Source organism: Myotis brandtii, unplaced genomic scaffold, assembly GCF_000412655.1.
Source record: "Myotis brandtii unplaced genomic scaffold, ASM41265v1 scaffold28, whole genome shotgun sequence".
NCBI classification, from domain to species: domain Eukaryota; kingdom Metazoa; phylum Chordata; class Mammalia; order Chiroptera; family Vespertilionidae; genus Myotis; species Myotis brandtii.
Window position 1 is genome coordinate 2,848,371 of NW_005360676.1, and position 21,003 is coordinate 2,869,373.

The 21,003-nt window shown below is 36.6% G+C and overlaps 1 protein-coding gene across 6 annotated transcripts in view; it reads right to left on the minus strand.

Annotated features, from left to right (window-relative positions):
* Positions 1–21,003, minus strand: part of EPHA5 (EPH receptor A5) — a 305,704-nt gene that overhangs the window by 26,508 nt on the left and 258,193 nt on the right. For all 6 annotated transcript variants that reach the window (XM_014541800.1, XM_014541799.1, XM_014541798.1 and 3 more), the window contains 2 exons: positions 3,151–3,212; positions 1,319–1,528 (listed from right to left, as the gene is read on the minus strand). In XM_014541800.1, coding sequence (XP_014397286.1) covers positions 1,319–1,528; positions 3,151–3,212 — 272 coding nt within the window. The remainder of the gene's footprint in view (positions 1–1,318; positions 1,529–3,150; positions 3,213–21,003) is intronic.

A 21,003-nucleotide genomic window follows, 5' to 3' on the forward strand; every position in this document is an offset into this window, starting at 1 on the left:
TTTAGGCCACGTTTATTAAGTGTAACACTAATTCCAAGAGTATTCTTGAATGAGGTTTCATTTAATGCAAATAATGACAAAGATAATTAAGTCTAGAAAAAGAGGAAGTGATATCCCAGCAATTAATTTATTGATTTGTCAAGCTGACCATATTATAAGACTCCATTTACTTATATAATTTGTATGTGATCTTCATCATAATACAGTCTCTAAGGATCTGATTCATAAAACAACAATAAAAAAGAAAGCCTTATAATATATGACTAGATTTATTGTTAGGCTATGAGTAGAAGTGATATTTAAAAAGGTGACTTAAATAAGAAAATGTGTAACACATCTTTCATAAAAATAAGAGATGACAAAAGTGTTCCTTTGTATGGAAACCAAAGTTAACCAAATTGTAGTGTGAAAAAGATGCACTGATAAATTCCTGTCTTCACAAGAAGTTTAAATCTTGAACTTGAGGACATTGTAAAGATTTAGAATTAAACAAATGTAGCTTATCATAAGGGATGTAACTGAAGAAGTGCAATACATAGATTGCCCCCAAAATTTCATTGTACCCACAGTATTACACAGAAAGACTTATTAATTGTATAACGTATCAATTCAGGAACCAATTACATTGCTGGAAAAGGGTGTTGATTTATGCTAATTAGAATAATTTCTTGACCAATTTTCCAAAGACACGGGCTTAACAGTTTACATTGTATGTAAAAAAGAAATCAGACATAATTTTAGTAAATCAAAAGTTTTTGAAGAAATAGCTCTTTTATTCGATACCATGTGAATCCTTAAAACATAAGTTTAGATATTTCTGCATTTGTTTTACAAAAGAAGATAGTGCAGAGTTTAAGCTACCCCATAATGCTATACATGTATATATTCATATTTATTGTACATGTATAGATAACATATTTATTGTTTTTAATATAGGATATTCTTTATATTTAAAACATATGATTTTTACATTGTTGTATACGATCTAAATTTGAACTTTATTTTTATATTTAAAACATTATATGATTTTTTACATTGTTGTATACGATCTAAATTTGAACTTTATTTATTTTCAGTATCGGTAGGAAAAAAATAAATTATTGAGCTTACTAGGTAAATACTTTTTTATCTGAGTTTAATATATGAATTTTCTGATCTCTAACAAGGAGCATCATCTGGATTTCTTTATTCCCCCACCCCCTCCTTTTCTCTCTCTTCCTATGTTGGAGAAATGCCCTTTTTGCTATTTCCTTTAAAATCTTTAAATATTAAATGCCTCTAGTCTAGGGAGTCAGAAATGCATTCTGTTAGAACTTACCCTTGTGGTGTAGGCTGCCTCGGGATCATCTTCCAGTACCCTGGAAAGTCCAAAGTCAGACACTTTGCACACAAGGTTACTGTTGATTAAGATGTTTCTAGCAGCGAGGTCTCTATGCACGTAGCCCATGTCGGAAAGGTACTTCATTCCAGCAGCGATGCCTCTCAGCATGCCAACCAGCTGAATCACAGTGAATTGCCCATCGTTTTTCTGTAAAGACGATGCAGCAATATTAGTCCTGCAACACCAATCACTGGGGGGGAATATGAAAGGGTTTTCATTCAATCTCAAATTAATACTACCCCCAAATTCATATGCATATTCTACTTGAAGAAGAACAAAAAAAGTTGGGAAATATATAGTTAAGTTGGTAATATTTATCACTTCTTTCCTTGATCAAAGCAGATCAGGGTTTTGAAAGCCCTTATGGAAAATCCCATTTAATTGCCCTTCTCTGCATTGCAATTCTTTTACTCTCAGTCATCAGAGGAGTGTGTTCATTACTGCAGCCTGGTGCTTGTCTAGGGTTAACACTGCACATGTTTGAGGTGCTTTAGAGGAAGCTAGCTTGATAGGCATATTGTTGTAAAGAAGAAATGGCCAGAGGAGATGGAGGGAGATTCTTCAGCAGCAGATGGGAGGGGAATGGCTGAGGAATGACCCAAAAGATATTCGCATTTCTTGGAAGCTTGCAGTTTTTTTAAGGGGCACTCAATTTACTGCACACACACAGAAAAAGGCTCACCTAATGATTATTTTAAAAAAGGAAGAAGATGATGTGACTTTACGAGACTAGGGAACTAGAAGACATGTATAAGAAATTTGGCAACAGAATCTGGAGAACGGAAGGGAATATGACAGCAGCCGCCTTGTCAGTGGGCTGATGTCATATTCAATGCTCGGACCCCTCTTATAATTGTCATTAATGCCATTTTCCATCACCTTTCCTAATCCATAGCAATAATCGTTAAGGAAGATGAAAAACTGCCAGCCCACAGATTTAAGCAGGCCTGCAGATGTGTTACATCATTTAAAATTTGAAGAACTTACACATTAAAAACATATTTTTTTTCTGAGACTCACAGACTGAACAATATAGGATCAGTATCATCTATTACCACATGAGGACTCCAAGGGCACAAGCCGAGGCTGGCCCCAGATGGGTTATAAGTCTATTTAACCCTTACTGTAGGTAATGAGCACGGAGCTTTGAGACAGTTTTTCCTAGCTCTGCCTGATAATATGTACTTTGAGAAAGTTAGATATTTGTACAAGCTTCTTTGTTTACTTTCTGTTTTTTCCTTTCCTTCCTCCCTACTTCCTCCCTCCCTCCCTCCCTCCCTTCCTTCCTTTCCTTCCTTCCTTCCTTCCTTCTTTCCCTTGTCCCTTTCTTTCTTAAGGAGAATAAGTTTGAGGAGGCTGGGACTTTACTCAAACTTTAATTCACCTCTTCCTTTCCTTCCTCCCTACTTCCTCCCTCCCTTCCTTCCTTCCTTCCTTCCTTCCATCCTTCCTTCCTTCCTTCCTTCCTTCTTCCTTTCATCTCTTTTCATCCTTTTTTCCTTCCTTCCTTTCCCCTTTCTTTCATTTCTTTTTCAGGCAAAGTAACATATAACTATATAAAACTGTAGACACACATAATTTGAATTTGTATAAGTTTTCTGAAAAGAAAAAAAATTCAAACCAAAGTTAATTTTTTGGAGTGTAATTATTCTGACTCCAGGTATTTCCATCTATTTTAAAATTCAGCTTTAAAGTAGCTCAATTTTAACTTCAATGTCATTATCAATATATAAATAACACTGAATAATTAAATATGCCTCAAATCTTACCTTTAAAAATGTATCTAAAGAGCCATTTTCCATATACTCTGTCACTATCATCACTGGTTTACCTGAAAAGGAAACAATGGATGAGCTGCTGTTTTTCTATTTAGTATTCTTATCTAAGAAAAGCTTACCTGGAAGTTTTTATTAGTGTCCAAAGTACATACAGTTATTTTTGTTAAAGTCCGCTGTGTAGCAAGTAAATTCCTGACACTGTGATATCTTAGTAAAATGGTGGGGTCAGTGAGAAGAAAGTATCACAAGAATAATAACAGATTGATATAGTTAACTGTCAATATAAAAATCAATTTATGTAGATAATGAGTCGATTAATAAATATAATTTTAATAGATGTAATTATATAATGTATCAAAAATTAATATCCAGCAAAGCACTGTGAACATATTCATCTTTTTCAAATTCTCAATAAAATCTCTGATCCAGTTTAGCTGCTGCTTTATGATCCCTTGAATATATGTTGTATTTTTATTTCCATGTTCTTGTAACTCATTACCTTATGGCTGCCTCCCTTCCCCCTCTCTGTCACACACTTATAATCTCTATCAATCCAAAGATTTTTATTCTTCAAAATGCTGTTCTAATTCCTCTTTCTATCCAGAAACTTTTCTTGCAGTCATCATTTCTGATGGTAGGGGTCCTTTTATATCTGATATAGAAGCACAGCCTTGAGATTAGCTGGGCAGACACTGGGCAGACACTGCTGGGCTCTGAACCCATATCAATCACTATTATGTGATCTTGGGCATATCAATTACTATCTCTGTGTTTCAGTTTTCTCATCAGTAAAATTAGTATATTAATGGCACCTGCTCGTAGGGTTTTTGTTAGTATGCAAGTCAAATAATTTTCCAAGGAACTTAAAATAGCACCTACAACTTAGAATTTGCTGTGTATTATTATTTTATAAACTTAATCAAATCTGTGGGTTAATTTCCTTGTTATATGTTAGTTGGCTAGGAGAATAAATCATATTTCATCCCGCATAAAATGATGGTATTTGGCTTATAATATGTCTGTGATACAAGAGAAAAATACAAGATAAAAAATCCTTGTTAAAGGAGAAAATACTTAAAATACGGTTGTTAGTTTTATCACTTCTCATTAACCTCATTCTATTTTAGAACAGGCCCCTTTACTCTTCAATAAAAGTATACTACATAAATTTTAAGTGTTAATTTAAACTATTTTGAGATTAGTAAAAGGAGACTTTATGACAGGAAAATTACTATCATATACATCTATTAACTTTTATGCATTATGAAGGGAAAACAAGGCCTATGCAATCATGAAGTGCATTATAATTAACTTAATGGCATTCTTCAGAAGGACATCTGTACTTTACTTGAGAAGTGATTAATTCAAGTCACAGAATTAGAAATTGCACGCTTTTTCATTCACTGTCATCCAGAAGTGTAAGGAGATGTAGACAGCAACACAATGACCTATAAATAAGGAATGACTAGGAAGCAAAAGGATTTTTCACTCCAAAGTCACATAAAACTCACTGTTTAGAACACTGGGGTAGATTAGTCTTGTTCCTCATTCAGGCAATTATCTTCTTTTAAAATATTTTAGGAGCAATATTCTTTTCATGGAATGTGACAAGTATATTACAATGGCAGGCACATTTATCTCCTCCCTTTTTAAGGTTTAGAAAAGTTATAAAAATAAGTTCATCTAAAATAAGTCATTTGGCATAAAATTGTAGATGCCTACATTAGGTGAAACATCATATATGCAGAGAATATGCATTGAAGATGTCATTCTATATGAACTTTGAAGACTGAAAGGGTCACTGGTGTAATAAAAGGTGATGGATATTCCAGGAAGAAGAGGTGGCATGTGCCAAGGGATCTTGTCATGAAAGAACCCATCAAGTTCAAACAGAGCCATATATTTGATTTTTTTGAAGAGCTCTGGATTTTTTCTTTGTAAATCAGGAAGTGACAGGGAATGAGTTGGGGAAAACTGATTTTAAAACTGACTGGAAATACAGTATCTTTGTGTGTTGTTTTTTTTTAAGAAAAGATTCATATTGCATTTGTAAATGGCTTTGACAGCACAAGAGTAGAAAAGATTATAAATGGGTTTTTTTCTTAGTATATATGTAATCTAAGTTCAGGAATAGAGTAATGCTTCCAATTTAACCTTATTTTAATGATATTGTCACACCCGTCTTAATGGAATTCACGCAAACTCTTAGACAAAAATTCTGCTTTGGGTCCTTTTAAGTCGCTTTCTTACTTATCAGAGCCCGTTTCAGTCTTTTGTTAATGTTGAAGTCCCTTTTCTTTCAAAAGTCCGGAATTAACATATATTCCCTAAGGGGAATAGCCAACATATCTGATAACTGCTTTGGCAGTTACCTATGTGACAGAAGTTACACATGCCATATGCTAGAATGTCCTGGAATGTCCTGTTGTACCAGACATCACCCTTTTATTTGCCCCATTTCAGGAAGTCAGAAGTACCCAGGGATGGAGCTGAGCAGGCAGATAGTAGGGACACCTTGGGGTCCAGTCACCAGCTTTTAATCAAGCACAATAGAAGTATTTCAATAAATTTACAGTTAATATCCCTGGATGGTGTTTCTCTGTGGTTAGCCAGGGAACTGAGGATGGAGGATTCCATTCCCTGTCAAGGGGATTCACCTGGGTTGCAGGTTCATTCCCTGCCCTGGTCAAGGTGTGAGGCATCCAATCTCTCTTTCACACCAACGTTCTCTCTCTCTCTCTCTCTCTCTCTCTCTCTCTCTCTCTCTCCTTTCTCTCTCTTTCTCCCCCCTCACTCCCTCCCTCCTTTCTACTCTCTCTAAAAATCAATGGAAAATTATCCTCAAGTGAGGATTAACCACATTTTTAAAAAAATGTACAGCTAACAGAGCCAAAGGGCATTGCACTTGCTGCAAACAGTAGCTTGGTCAAATCAGAAGGAGACCCATGCTTTCCTGGAGTCAGCCTGTGATTCCAGGAATCCCTCTGACTCTGCCTGATTTCTTCTTTCACTTACAGAAATTCATTGAGGGAGTTATCTTACTGTAAAGATAGGGAAGATCTGAATTCCAGCAGATATCCAGGACTAGCTTTGCTTCACTGGCACCTCTCAGCTCCTACCACAAGAGCAGATGCCTTATCCATCAAAGCAAAATCTTAATTTACGTCTATTATTATTTACTCTACCGCACGTTCTTTATGTCTCTGCCACGTTCCCTATAGTGAGTTCTACTTATAAAACTTTGTTCCTTCTCTCTTTGCCTATATATTTTTTTCTGCCTACCCTCTAATTTTGTAGACTCTCTTCTTACAGTAATGGTACTGCTCACCCAAGGTTTAATGAACAGGGATTGGATAGAATTCCCACGTAAAAATATCTCTTTTGGGGTAAATTTGTTCTTTAAATTCAACCCAAATTTACTGAGCTTAGAAGAAAGACTTTATACTCTAAAGAGAATGAACTGATCAGAAAACTCATGGACATTTAATAATATACATTTGGAAAGAAAAAATGATTACTTTTTAAGGAGATGGGCAACTGGTATTCATCCTGTAAGATTTTATAGATAGCATCACCTAGTTTTAAAGTCAGATTAATTATTTATGACACTGTAGGTTGTAATGTCAATAACAAAAATGTTATTTGAGAAATATGATAGGGACCTAACACACCTCCCGTATTTCAGGAAAATAGGGGGAAAGCAATTAAAGTGAATGCTTGCAAACAAGCATGAAACTTTTTTATGGACAAAAAATAAGACACTTCAGGACCCATTTGATTATATTTCATGCCTGAGCCAATTTAATGCTAATTATGTTTAGTTTGGCTTATGTTTTGTCTCAGTTCCTGCTAGCCTGCAAGAATGACATAGCAATAATTAGCATGGCTTACTCTAGTCCTTGTAAATTCAATAAAACTGTATAAATCATTTTCCATTACCCAGCTTGAAGTACAGACAAAGAGTAGATCTGCCAATAATTTTGAAAGCATATTATCAAAAATTCATATAAAGAGAGCTCATAAAGCATGTCAAAACATGATTGTAATCATGGACCAGAGCTTTTATATTACTGTATATCATTTACTAGAGACCCAGCCCCGGCAGAGTCTAAGCAGTAATAAAACATTATCTGTGGAATTCACATTCATTATTGATAATTATTAATCACGGACCAGAGCTTTTATATTACTGTATATCATTTACTGGAGACCCAGTCCAGGCAGAGTCTAAGCAGTAATAAAACACATTATCTGTGGAATTCACATTCATTATTGATAATTATAAAAGAGCTACAATTTATTGACTTATTGGCTACTCTTTGCAATACATGATAATAATTTCAATTATCAAAATTCTATAAAATGATATGACAAAAGACATTTTTCAAAGAAAGAAAAGTAAAATTTAGAAAGATTCAATATATTACTTTGGCTGATTAGAGCAACTTGTCTAAGAAACAAAATTGGGAATCAAATTTATGTCCATCTGACTATAAAAGCTGTTTTCTTTTCCTCCATACTATGCCTGTAATTTCAAAATATTTATTTTAATTTGAAATTTTATCTTTACATCTCATAAATATTTACTCTTTTATATTAATACAAGCTTGGTAATCATAACTATGTCATACCAAACTATTCAACCACTGATGGCAGATCTGATGGGAATTCAGCTTCTTTCAATAAATAATATGTTCTTACATATATGATCATTACATATATATGCTGTGAGTGTTCCGACGTGTTCTATAGTGAAATGGCTTCAGATCCTACTTATATGAGATATCCATATAGTAATCAAAGCCATAGAAGCAGAAATAAGAAAGGTGGTTGCCAGAGGCTGGGGTGAGGAAGAAAGGAGGAGTGGCTGATCAATGCATACAGAGTTTCAATTGTTATCAAAATTCTATAAAAGTGCTATCACAAAAGACATTCAGTTATTCAGTATGGAAACTTATAAAAATAACTATATAACATTGTGCTTATAAAGAATACTGTACTGAACACTTAAAAATTTAAGAGGGTAGATTTCATATGTGTGTATTTTTTTCTACCACAATTTAAAACTTGAGTTTGTTTCGCCAGTACATGATTTTTGGTGCCAATGTCCATCACAAATCCAAGAGAGGAGAGAGGGAGCCACTTTTGGTAATTTAATCCTTTTCCATAAGATCTCAGAGTTACGTGAAACAAACTTTGGGGAATGTTGATGTAGATCTACCTTTGATTATCAGACTATGGTCCCTGACGAGCAGCACAGTTATCATCTGGGAGCTTGTTAGAAGAGCCAAATTTCAGTGCCCGATCCTATCTACTGAAACAGATTATGCATGTTAACAATACCCTATGAGGCACATTACATTTTGAGAAACACTGAACTAGACCATATCACAAGAGTTGCAGCTAAATCTTGGCTTATTATTTTATTTGCATTGATATCACTCCCTTTTCTGAAACTATTAACTCACCAACAAACACATGACACCACTTAGGGACATAAGGGAGCATTTGATTTAGAAGCGTCATGAATCACTGGAAAATAATTGTCACTGGGGTTTGCTACGAAACATTTTATAAGATTTATAAATAATTAAAAATAATTCTGTGCTTATACTAGTGTATCTATAGTCTTATTTCACTATGCCATTCTATTTGGGTTGTAGACTATATAGTAAACTAACACTTGTAGCTGTTTAAAATTACTTTTATTTTTCTCCCAAAGGAAACATTGGATAATGCAAATATCATGATTCAATTATTCATGGTTAATAGCCAACCACAAAATGGGATCTTATGCTTATAATAGGAACAGGTAATGTTTATAAGGTGGAGGGAGGCAAAGTATGCAACAATTATAATGAAACTCAGATATTTTCATTCAATTATGGACCATTTTTATTGGTTAACATTTAGGAAGGTAATATATATATATACACACACACACACACACACACATATATATATATACATATATACACACATATATGTATAAATGTATATACTCACATATATATACATATATATTCATATAATTTTAAAATTTGGGAAATATGATACAATCTAAAGCCTATACTGAAAAAGTAGCATAAAAACACCAAATATCTCTATAGGTAGAAATTCCAAACTTTACAATTTTTTTCTTTTATTTCATATTGTTTACATTGATATAAACTTTTCCATTAGATATTCATTTCTCATATTAAAAATGGATTCGAAGTGTTCTGACATTGTAAATGGATAATAATTAGTTATGAAATCAGAAATTATAGACTTTTCAGAGGAGGTGGGGACTCTAAGAATTATCAAATCTGACAGTTTTGTTTTATTAACAATGAAAATAACTTTAAAACGCATATTTTAATTTACTAACAGTCAATCTATGAGACAGTAAATCTGTTTCCATAGATTTATATTCTTTCAGATGATTAGGATTTAGATTTTATCAGGAAGAGCACTTATAAATCCCTAATAATTATTTTATGTGTATTTATTAAACCTCTGTATATGCCATAACAAAGAAAACAAAGTACCACATTAATGAGCTGACTTCTGTTTTTATGTCTGTTTTAAAGTTGTTTATTTGCATCATGGTTTATCACTGGTTCATAGCACACTCAGTCTTTAAATATTTCAATTTACACTTTTCAGGACTAAAGGTAAATTACACTTTATACACAACATGTGCAACTGAGTTCTTATAAGCATCTCAACTTTAACTTATCCACAACTGAACTACTGATGACCAACCAAAGTCTTATTCCTTCTAGATTGTTCCCTATAAACGGCAATTCCTTTCCTCACGGTACCTGGACAAATAATGTATAGTTATCATTGACTCCCTCTCTTTTCCTCACACTCTATTTCCAAACCATAAGAAGCCATATTTTGATTGCCTTTAAAATATCTACCAAATTGGCCCTGGCTGGTGTGGCTCGGTTGGTTGGGCACTGTCTCATGCAGGTTCGATTCCAGGGTGCATTCCCTGGTTTTGGGCTGGATACCTGGTGTGGGCATGCAGGAGGCAGCCAACTGATGTTTTTTGATCTCTCATGGATATTTTTCTCTCTCTTTCCCTCTCTCCTCCTCTCCCATTAAAATTCAATTAAAATATTTTTTTTAAAAAATCTACAGAATTCAACCTCTGTCCTGATCTAATCAATGATGAGGTGTGAATAATGTTAGGGTCCTCCTCACTGCTCCATGCTTAAACACTGGCTCCTACCATCTATACTCAACATAGCAGCCTGGCCTGACTGATCCATTTAATGTAGACATCAGATTCCATTACATCTTGGCTCTATAGGCTCTAAAGTTCATTTTAAGAAATTGTTTTTATAGGGACCAAAGACTTCTTACATTTCTATCCTCCTATTACCTCTTTTAAGTTCTTCCCAGACTGCTCTCATCCATTCCACTGAAGCAACAATGGCCATCATGCTGGTTCTTGAACATTCCATGCAGGTTGTATTTCAGCCTTGCTGGTCCTTCATCCTATAACACTCTGACCCCTGGTATTTGTAAGGTCTTGTCACAGCAGAGCCAGAGCACTGCTCAGCATGCTGCTCTGAGTTGTTCTGAGTCCATATATTCTTCTAAATTCTTCCCATTTGACTATGCCAAGCACAGGGCAGGTCCCTTCTTGAACTCTGCCCACTGTACTCACTGTTGGGAACTTAGTCCAAGTTCCTCCTTTATCCTCTGCTCACTAGTAACAGGTGTTGGGCCAAGCACCTCTGCCTAGGGCTGGACCTCCTAGGACGCCGGGTCTTAGATGGCAAAGCCATAAGAAGTTGTGGGTGTATAAGAATGAGTCTTTATTGCAGAAGTCAGTGGCCATGTAGCTACCAGACAAGACAATTCTCCACAGCAAAGTCCATCAGTCAGGCAGCTGGACACCAGCTGGTTAACATGTACATCTTTCCTACAAAGCAGCCTCAGTCTCTGTACCCACAGCTATTATCTGAGCAGCCCCATGCTGCCCCCTAGACTCACCGCCTCACATCATAGCGGTACCTGAGCTCTCTGGCTCAGCAGCTTCTCCAGCCTCTCTGTCTCAGCACACTGGCTGGTTAACATGGCAGCTATATCTGAGCTCTCTATGATCTCTTAGCCTTACATAGTAACAATACCATCTCTTAGCTCCGTCTGAGCTCTCCTCTCTCCTGCACACATAGGAGCTACATGCTCTGTGTCTGCTGCCCCTGCTTCTCTTGAGCTCTCTCTCTGCTCTGCCCAGCTGCTCTCTCTAGCAAACTTCACACACACACTCCTTCTGGTCAGTAACCTCTATATTACCCCAGAGATAAAGAAGGCCAGTTGTTAACAGTGACATCAATCATTTGGGTTACAGAAGGGCACAGTGTGTACTTGCACCTGTTCATGATATCTTGGCCTTGGGCACCCCAATTAGGCTCATGCTCAGAGTGACCTTGGCCATTCTGGTGTATTGACAACAAGGCCTCTGTGCTCCTATTGGCCTTGACTATCCGGGGAACCCTGGTGTGGTTCTCACAGGTCTGCACTTTCACTTTATTTATTCAAGCCTTTTCAGAGAGGTCTTTTTCTAAGGAAAATAGAGACCACCAACCCTCGATAGAACCAATCCCTAATATCCTAGCTTAGCTTTAGTTTCTCCATTTCATATAATGTAAGTGCATATGTTCTTTCAGTTTATGTCTCCCCCACCCACAAAGGTAAGCTCCATAAGTCAGGAACTCAGGCTGCTTCATCTCTCCGGGATCCCACTGATTAATAGGAATAAACATGTATTAGGTGACCAATTAACACTTTTTTAATGAATAAATAAATATTTCTTCTCAAGTGTATACTGAATTACATGAGGTTGGCAAGGCACACTGTTTAAGACTGGGTTTTGGAGTAATATGGAATTGTTCTAAAGTCTGGCATTATCCTATGGTTAGTTTTATGACATTGGATAAGGTATTTAACCTCTTTAAAGTTAATTTTTCCCGTCTGTAAGATGAGAACAAATACTAGTGTCCACAAGATAGCATTACTGTGCAGATTAAAGGAGTAATATAGAAAGAGCATTAAGTTTAGTAAATTATTAAAGTAATGTATATCTACAGAATTCAACCTCTGTCCTGATCTAATCAATGATGAGGTGTGAATAATGTTAGGGTCCTCCTCACTGCTCCATGCTTAAACACTGGCTCCTACCATCTATACTCAACATAGCAGCCTGGCCTGACTGATCCATTTAATGTAGACATCAGATTCCATTACATCTTGGCTCTATAGGCTCTAAAGTTCATTTTAAGAAATTGTTTTTATAGGGACCAAAGACTTCTTACATTTCTATCCTCCTATTACCTCTTTTAAGTTCTTCCCAGACTGCTCTCATCCATTCCACTGAAGCAACAATGGCCATCATGCTGGTTCTTGAACATTCCATGCAGGTTGTATTTCAGCCTTGCTGGTCCTTCATCCTATAACACTCTGACCCCTGGTATTTGTAAGGTCTTGTCACAGCAGAGCCAGAGCACTGCTCAGCATGCTGGTCTGAGTTGTTCTGAGTCCATATATTCTTCTAAATTCTTCCCATTTGACTATGCCAAGCACAGGGCAGGTCCCTTCTTGAACTCTGCCCACTGTACTCACTGTTGGGAACTTAGTCCAAGTTCCTCCTTTATCCTCTGCTCACTAGTAACAGGTGTTGGGCCAAGCACCTCTGCCTAGGGCTGGACCTCCTAGGACGCCGGGTCTTAGATGGCAAAGCCATAAGAAGTTGTGGGTGTATAAGAATGAGTCTTTATTGCAGAAGTCAGTGGCCATGTAGCTACCAGACAAGACAATTCTCCACAGCAAAGTCCATACAGTCAGGCAGCTGAACACCAGCTGGTTAACATGTACATCTTTCCTTCAAAGCAGCCTCAGTCTCTGTACCCACAGCTATTATCTGAGCAGCCCCATGCTGCCCCCTAGACTCACCACCTCACATCATAGCGGTACCTGAGCTCTCTGGCTCAGCAGCTTCTCCAGCCTCTCTGGCTCAGCACACTGGCTGGTTAACATGGCAGCTATATCTGAGCTCTCTATGAGCTCTTAGCCTTACGTAGTAACAATACCAGCTCTTAGCTCCGTCTGAGCTCTCCTCTCTCCTGCACACATAGGAGCTACATTCTCTGTGTCTGCTGCCTCTGCTTCTCTTGAGCTCTCTCTCTGCTCTGCCCAGCTGCTCTCTCTAGCAAACTTCTTCACACACATACTCCTTCTGGTCAGTAACCTCTATTTTCCCAGAGATGAAGAAGGCCAGTTGTTAACAGTGACATCAATCATTTGGGTTACAGAAGGGCACAGTGTGTACTTGCACCTGTTCATGATATCTTGGCCTTGGGCACCCCAATTAGGCTCATGCTCAGAGTGACCTTGGCCATTCTGGTGTATTGACAACAAGTCCTCTGTGCTCCTATTGGCCTTGACTATCTGGGGAACCCTGGTGTGGTTCTCACAGGTCTGCACTTTCACTTTATTTATTCAAGCCTTTTCAGAGAGGTCTTTTTCTAAGGAAAATAGAGACCACCAACCCTCGATAGAACCAATCCCTAATATCCTAGCTTAGCTTTAGTTTCTCCATTTCATATAATGTAAGTGCATATGTTCTTTCAGTTTATGTCTCCCCCACCCACAAAGGTAAGCTCCATAAGTCAGGAACTCAGGCTGCTTCATCTCTCCGGGATCCCACTGATTAATAGGAATAAACATGTATTAGGTGACCAATTAACACTTTTTTAATGAATAAATAAATATTTCTTCTCAAGTGTATACTGAATTACATGAGGTTGGCAAGGCACACTGTTTAAGACTGGGTTTTGGAGTAATATGGAATTGTTCTAAAGTCTGGCATTATCCTATGGTTAGTTTTATGACATTGGATAAGGTATTTAACCTCTTTAAAGTTAATTTTTCCCGTCTGTAAGATGAGAACAAATACTAGTGTCCACAAGATAGCATTACTGTGCAGATTAAAGGAGTAATATAGAAAGAGCATTAAGTTTAGTAAATTATTAAAGTAATGTTAATGGTAAGTAGTAGTAATAACTTATATACAAGATTCTGTAAAAAGATTCTCAGGCAATTTACTTTGTATGAATTTTAATTGTTTTCTAAAACACTTATGGTATTATAGAATAAAATTTTAAAAATTAAAATAAAAACTCTATATTACTCTAATTGGTTTGAAATATTTACATAATTGTAATTTAGTCTTTCGCTCATTTAATATAATTTATGCTCTTTTTAAATTATTTAATATCCCTGGCCCTGTGATAGACATTGGGTGTGGGGGAACTATAAACATATATTAGTTTTAAGAAGCTTATTGTATAGCAAATATTATAAAACATGTAGAGTTATAATTATGATATAATTCATAGTGTGAGAAATGTAACTAGAACTTATAAGATTGCCTCTAACTAAGAATTCATTCATTCAACAAACATGTGAAATGCTGCCCATGTTGAGCAATATATAAGGACACATAGGAACACTTCTGGAAAGGAAGTGAGATATAGCCAAAGTATATCAGGTTAACAATTAAAATATACAGGGATGGGCAGAAATAGGTTAAATTACAGCCATCATTACCTAAAAGATAAATCCTAAGTAAGTATACAAAACAGTGACAACACTAAAAAGACAAATAACCCAAATACATAATACAATTAATAATTAAATAATACAAGAATATAATCTGTGTTTCATGTACTCACAACTGTCAGCCTACTTTTGCCCACCCTTGTATGTGTTTTGTTCCATTCATTAGCTTGTTTGGTGATGAGAGGAGAGCAGTGATCTAGTAAAATCTACCTGAGAACAGTAGGTGTGGAATGAACCAATGCAGGAAAATACCAAAATAGAAAGACTAGTAGTAGACTGCTGAGATAGCCCTGGGAAATATATAATAAGGGCCTGGAAAACAAAAGTAACTTTATGAGAATGAAATACTATATTTAAAAGATACTTAAAAATTTATAGAATGTTCCTCTAATGTTTTGGTTTATTAATTGTACAGAACTGTTTATTTTCATATGATCTCAGATTAAGAAATATAACAATGAATAATTTAAGATTCAATAGAAATATTCATTCAATGAATTTTGAAAATAATTTCCATGGGTGAGAAAAAAAATCTTAAACTAAGGATGCTGCAATGGAAAATTATATTTTTTCTCCTTTTAATTTTATTCCTGAATCTTTTTACATGGTCAAAGCTGGCACTGTGGATATTACATTAAAGCATCTTGCATTGCCAATGAGTCAATTAAGCTAGGACCTGTGGTTTTTTTTACATCGTGTGTCATGAAGCCTCTCTTGAATATGAATCCATTTATAATGGGTCCTGTTTAACAACAAAACAGAGAAGGAGTCTGAATGAGGGCCCATGGTTCTGGTGCATCGGACAGTAATACAGAAAAGATGAAGGTCTTTGTTCTGTCTTAACTGCAACTCATTTTTAAACTAGATTGCTTTTAAAAGAAGACTAAATAAAGTTTCCCTTAAGTTATTTAGGTGGTGCTGGGGCTGCTGGGGCTGCTGGGGGCCTGATAGAAGACACAAACACGCAACGGGGGGCCTGTACCCAGCAGCCCCAAGGCCCGCCACCTTGGTGCTGGGGCTGCTGGGGGTATCAGAGACACAAACCCGCAGGCCCGGCACCCAGCAGACCCAAGGCCTTCGTGGCAGCACTAAGGAGCAGCAAGCCAAGCGGTAGGAAGCAGCAAGCAGGTGGGCAGTAACAAGGGATGGGTCCCGGACTGCAAGAGGGCACATGCTGGGCTAAGGGAACCCCCACCCATCCCCAGTGCACGAATTTCGTGCACCGGGCCTCTAGTATACAATAAGGGCTTGGAAAACAAAAGTAACTTTATGAGAATGAAATACTATATTTAAAAGATACTTAAAAATTTATAGAATGTTCCTCTAATGTTTTGGTTTATTAATTGTACAGAACTGTTTATTTTCATATGATCTCAGATTAAGAAATATAACAATGAATAATTTAAGATTCAATAGAAATATTCATTCAATGAATTTTGAAAATAATTTCCATGGGTGAGAAAAAAAATCTTAAACTAAGGATGCTGCAATGGAAAATTATATTTTTTCTCCTTTTAATTTTATTCCTGAATCTTTTTACATGGTCAAAGCTGGCACTGTGGTTATTACATTAAAGCATCTTGCATTGCCAATGAGTCAATTAAGCTAGGACCTGTGGTTTTTTTTACATCGTGTGTCATGAAGCCTCTCTTGAATATGAATCCATTTATAATGGGTCCTGTTTAACAACAAAACAGAGAAGGAGTCTGAATGAGGGCCCATGGTTCTGGTGCATCGGACAGTAATACAGAAAAGATGAAGGTGCGTGATCGCACCATACATTGGAGTGTTACTTCAGATACCCTATCTCAGCTCCAATCAGAAAAATCACAAGATTCAATTGCACTTATGTCTCATTATCTGTGTGCTGCAGGTTGAAAATAATTGTTGAATAAATTAGCATCAGATCAGAAAGCATGAAATTATGGACACAAATAAAGTGAGTTGCAACATGGTAAATTAAAAACAAGTTGAAGACTTCCTAAGTTGAACATCAAGAGCTACATTCATTAAGGGGAAATACAATTTCAATTCACATAGAACACAAATTAAAGACAGAGGCATATTTAAAATATTTACATTTTGTTTTACTTATATGTGTAACCTCATTGAAGAAACATCAACTAGGATAATTGGTGAGGAGATGGCACATTTAAAAACCATTTTTTTGAACCACAGTACTATTATAGACTAGCATTTGCAGAATTTAGTAATCACTTTTGATATTGATACTTGCTTCTATAAATAAAGGTTTCATGTGCCTATAATGCATGTGATAAATTCAGTTGTTTGTCTCTGAGAGGTTACTTCTCTTAGTTTAACTCAGTCATATTCCATTCACATCAGTTCAGTAATAAATCAGGACTCTATAAAAGTAGGTGAATATTAGTTCTAATAAATTTTGAATGTTGCCCGCTAATATCTGATACATTCACTTAAAAGGATGGAGAAAGTCTGGCTAGTGTGGCTCAATGGTTGAGTATCAACCTATGAACCAGGAGGTCACAATTCGATTTCTGGTCAGGGTATATGCCCAGGTTGTGGGCTCCATCCCCAGTGTGGGGCTTGCAAGAAGCAGCCAGCCAATCAATGATTCTATCTCATTATAGATGTTTCTATCTCTTTCTCCTTCTCCCTTTCTCTCTGAAATCAATAAAAAACACACGTATATATACAGACATATATAAATGTAATACATATATGTATACATATATACATATATAAATGTATCATATATATCATATATATATCATATATATATACGAGAGAGAGAGAGAGAGAGAGAGAGAGAGAGAGCCCCCATGCACAAATTCATGCACAGGGGGTGTCCCTCAGCCTGGCCTGCACCCTCCCCAATCTGGGACCCTTCGGGGGATGTCTGACTGCCAGTTTAGGCCTGATCCCGGCTGCTGAAAGCAGGTTTCTGGGCTTTGTTTACCTTCTGTATTTGAAACTTTGTTGCGACTCCAGCTCTGAGATCCCGGCTTACTGAAAGCAGGTTTCTGGAGTTTGTTTAGCTTCTATATTTGCAACAATGTTTCTTAGAGAGCAGCTCAGAGCCCAGCAGCAGCAGGCAGGGAACGTTGGCTTCCTCCGTCACTGGAGCAAGCAAGCCTCCTGTTTGCTTCAAGCTGCCTGGCTGCCGGCCGCCATCTTGGTTGGCAGTTAATTTGCATATCGCCCTGATTAGCCAATGGGAGGGGTAGCGGAGGTATGGCTAATTACCATTTTTCTCTATTATTAGATAGGATAGATTATTACTTTTGTATTTTTCGTTTTTAGTAAGCTCTGAACTTCTCCATATCCATTTAAATATCTAAATGAGGCCACCCTCTCATGGTCCCTCCCCATGGCTGGCCAATCTCCTGTGGTCCCTTCCCCGATCTGGCTGACCCCAATCAGGATTGTGTGAGATGGACCCCGATCAGCCCCTATCGCCGGCCAGGCCGAGGGACCCCACCTGTGCACAGATTCGTGCACCAGGCCTCTAGTTATATAATAATTAAGTACCCACTCTGTGCCATGCCCATATTGAACTTTACTTGTGTTCATATCATCTTTACAACATGACTAGGAGATATTCTTAATCCATGTCCTCGATGAGGAAACTAAGGTTGCTGAATGTTTAACTAACTTGTGCAGTCTCATAGTAGTTATGGTAGAACCAAAATAAAATCAGATGGCTAGATCCATAGTCCATGCTTCTGACCATTACACAGTATTGTCTCTATCATAGTAATAGCAATTTGGCACAGTTCTAAACATTACATTAATTCATTACAGAAGGTAGACTGGCAGCCTAAGGAGTTTTACATTTACCCTGGGTAGTAGGAAGTCATGGTCAGAATTTATTTTGAGGAAGTTAAATTTAGCAATCATATTAAAAATGAAATGAAGACATGAAACTTTTCAAATATTTGCATGCTATTATACTGTGACTATCCTTAAGAACACTATTTTATATTAGAAAAGACCATTTCTGAATAGGAAATAACATTACTCAGTTGTTACTATGATTCTTGTTCCTATGGTATCTAGCACTCTATGCTATCACTGATATCCTTTCAAGATCCTACCCTTGATAGAATATAGTCTATCAGATGAACTACTAGTATAGTGAAATTCAAAATGTAGTTTCATTTTATTGTACCTGTAAACCTGTTGTTTATTTCATATTTCATTCACACTGTATAAGCTCATAAAATATTTTTTATTTTATTTTTTTCAAAAAGTAATAGTACTTTACCCCTATCTGCCTCTCTATTGACCCTGCCTCACCCCCCACCTTTCTTTAGCAACTTGTTTGCTTCTATAAGACCTCAGGGTGCTCTTCTTGTTCCAGCAATACACTCTCTGAGTTGCTGCCAAGGGGGTAATGATGTATGGGTGAGTACTCAACAGAGGAGGAAACATCTAAGTTTTGAAGAAAACCACATGTCTTGCATGTTATTTTATTCCTATGCTACATTCTATGGGCATTCTTACTGGAGATGTGTGTCTCCTGGAGACATGGGGTCAAACATTCTCATAGCAATACAGGATTATTCAAAAGTTCAATCAAAACAATAAAATACCTAAGAATAAACTTAACAAAGAATGTGAAAGAACTATATACTGTAAATTACAAAACTTAATTAAGAGATTGAAAAAGACACAACAAAATGGAAAAAAAAATATCTCTTGCTCATGGATTGGAAAAATCAATATAATTAAAATGGCCATTTTACCCAAAGCAATATCCAGATTTAATGCAATCCCTGTCAAAATCCCAATGTCATTTTTTAAAGAAATAGAATGAGAAATCATCAGATTTGTATGGAACCACAAAAGACCCAGAATAGCCAAAGCAATTCTGAAAAAAAAAGACCAATGCTGAAAGTATCATGCTACCTGACCTCAAAATATACTACAGAGCTACAATAATCAAAACAGCATGGTACTGGCAGAGAAATAGATACATAGATCAATGGAACAGAATAGAGAGCCTAGCTATAAAACCACATGTATATAGACAGATAATTTTCAAAAAAGGAGCCAGAAATGCACTTTGGAGTAAAGATAGTCTCTTCAATAAATGATGCTAGGAAATTGAAAAGCCACATGCAAACAAATAAAACTGGATTTCAGTTTGTTCCCATGTACAAAAATTAATTCAAAATGGATCAAAGACTTAAACATAAGACCCAAAACTGTAAGTCACATAGAAAAAAATATAGGTACCAAACTTATGGACCTGGCTGGTAGAGAACATTTTATGGACTTGACCCCAAAGGCAAGGGAGGTAAAGGCAAAAATAAATGAAGAGCTTCTGCACAGCAAAAGAAATGGACAACAAAACAAACCAGCAGTCAACCAGGTGGGAGATGATATTTGCAAACAGTAGCTCTGACAAAGGTTTAATCTCCAAAATATATAAAGAACTCATAATACTCAACACCAAACAAATAAACAACCCAATCAAAAAGTGGGCAGAAGACCTGAAAATACACCTCTCCCAAGAAGACATACGAACAGCCAATAGATATATGAAAAGATGTTCAACCTCACTGGCAATCAGGGAAATGCAAATTAAAACTACAATGAGATACCACCTTACACCAGTTAGAGTGGCCATTATCAACAAGACAAGCAACAACAAGTGTTGGAGAGGTTCTTGAAAAAAGGGAACCCTCATTCACTGCTGGTGGGAATGTAGACTGGTACAACTCTATGGAAAGCAGTCTGACGATTCCTCAAAAAATTAAAAATAGAGCTACCATATGACCCAACAATCCCACTCCTGGGTATATACTTTAAAAACTCGAAATTATTTATATGCAAAGGTATATGAACTCCTATGTTCATTGCAGCATTATTCACGGTGGCCAAGAGTTGGAGACATCCAAAGGTCCCTACTATAGAGGACTGGATAAAGAAGATGTGGTATATATACACAATGGAGCACTACACGGCCATAAGAAAGGATGAAATAGCGTCATTTATAACAACATGGGTGGACCTTGAGAACATTATGTGAAGTGAAATAAGTCAAACAGAGAAAGCTAAGAACTATATGATTTAACTCTATGTGGAATATAAAACTGAAACTTATGTACACAAACAGCAGTGTGGTGGTTGCCAGAGGGAAGGGTGGGGGAAGAAAAGGATCCTAATATGAGGTGACAGGAGAAGATTTGACTTTGGTTGGTGGGCACATGGTCCTATATACAGATTTTGTAAATTAGT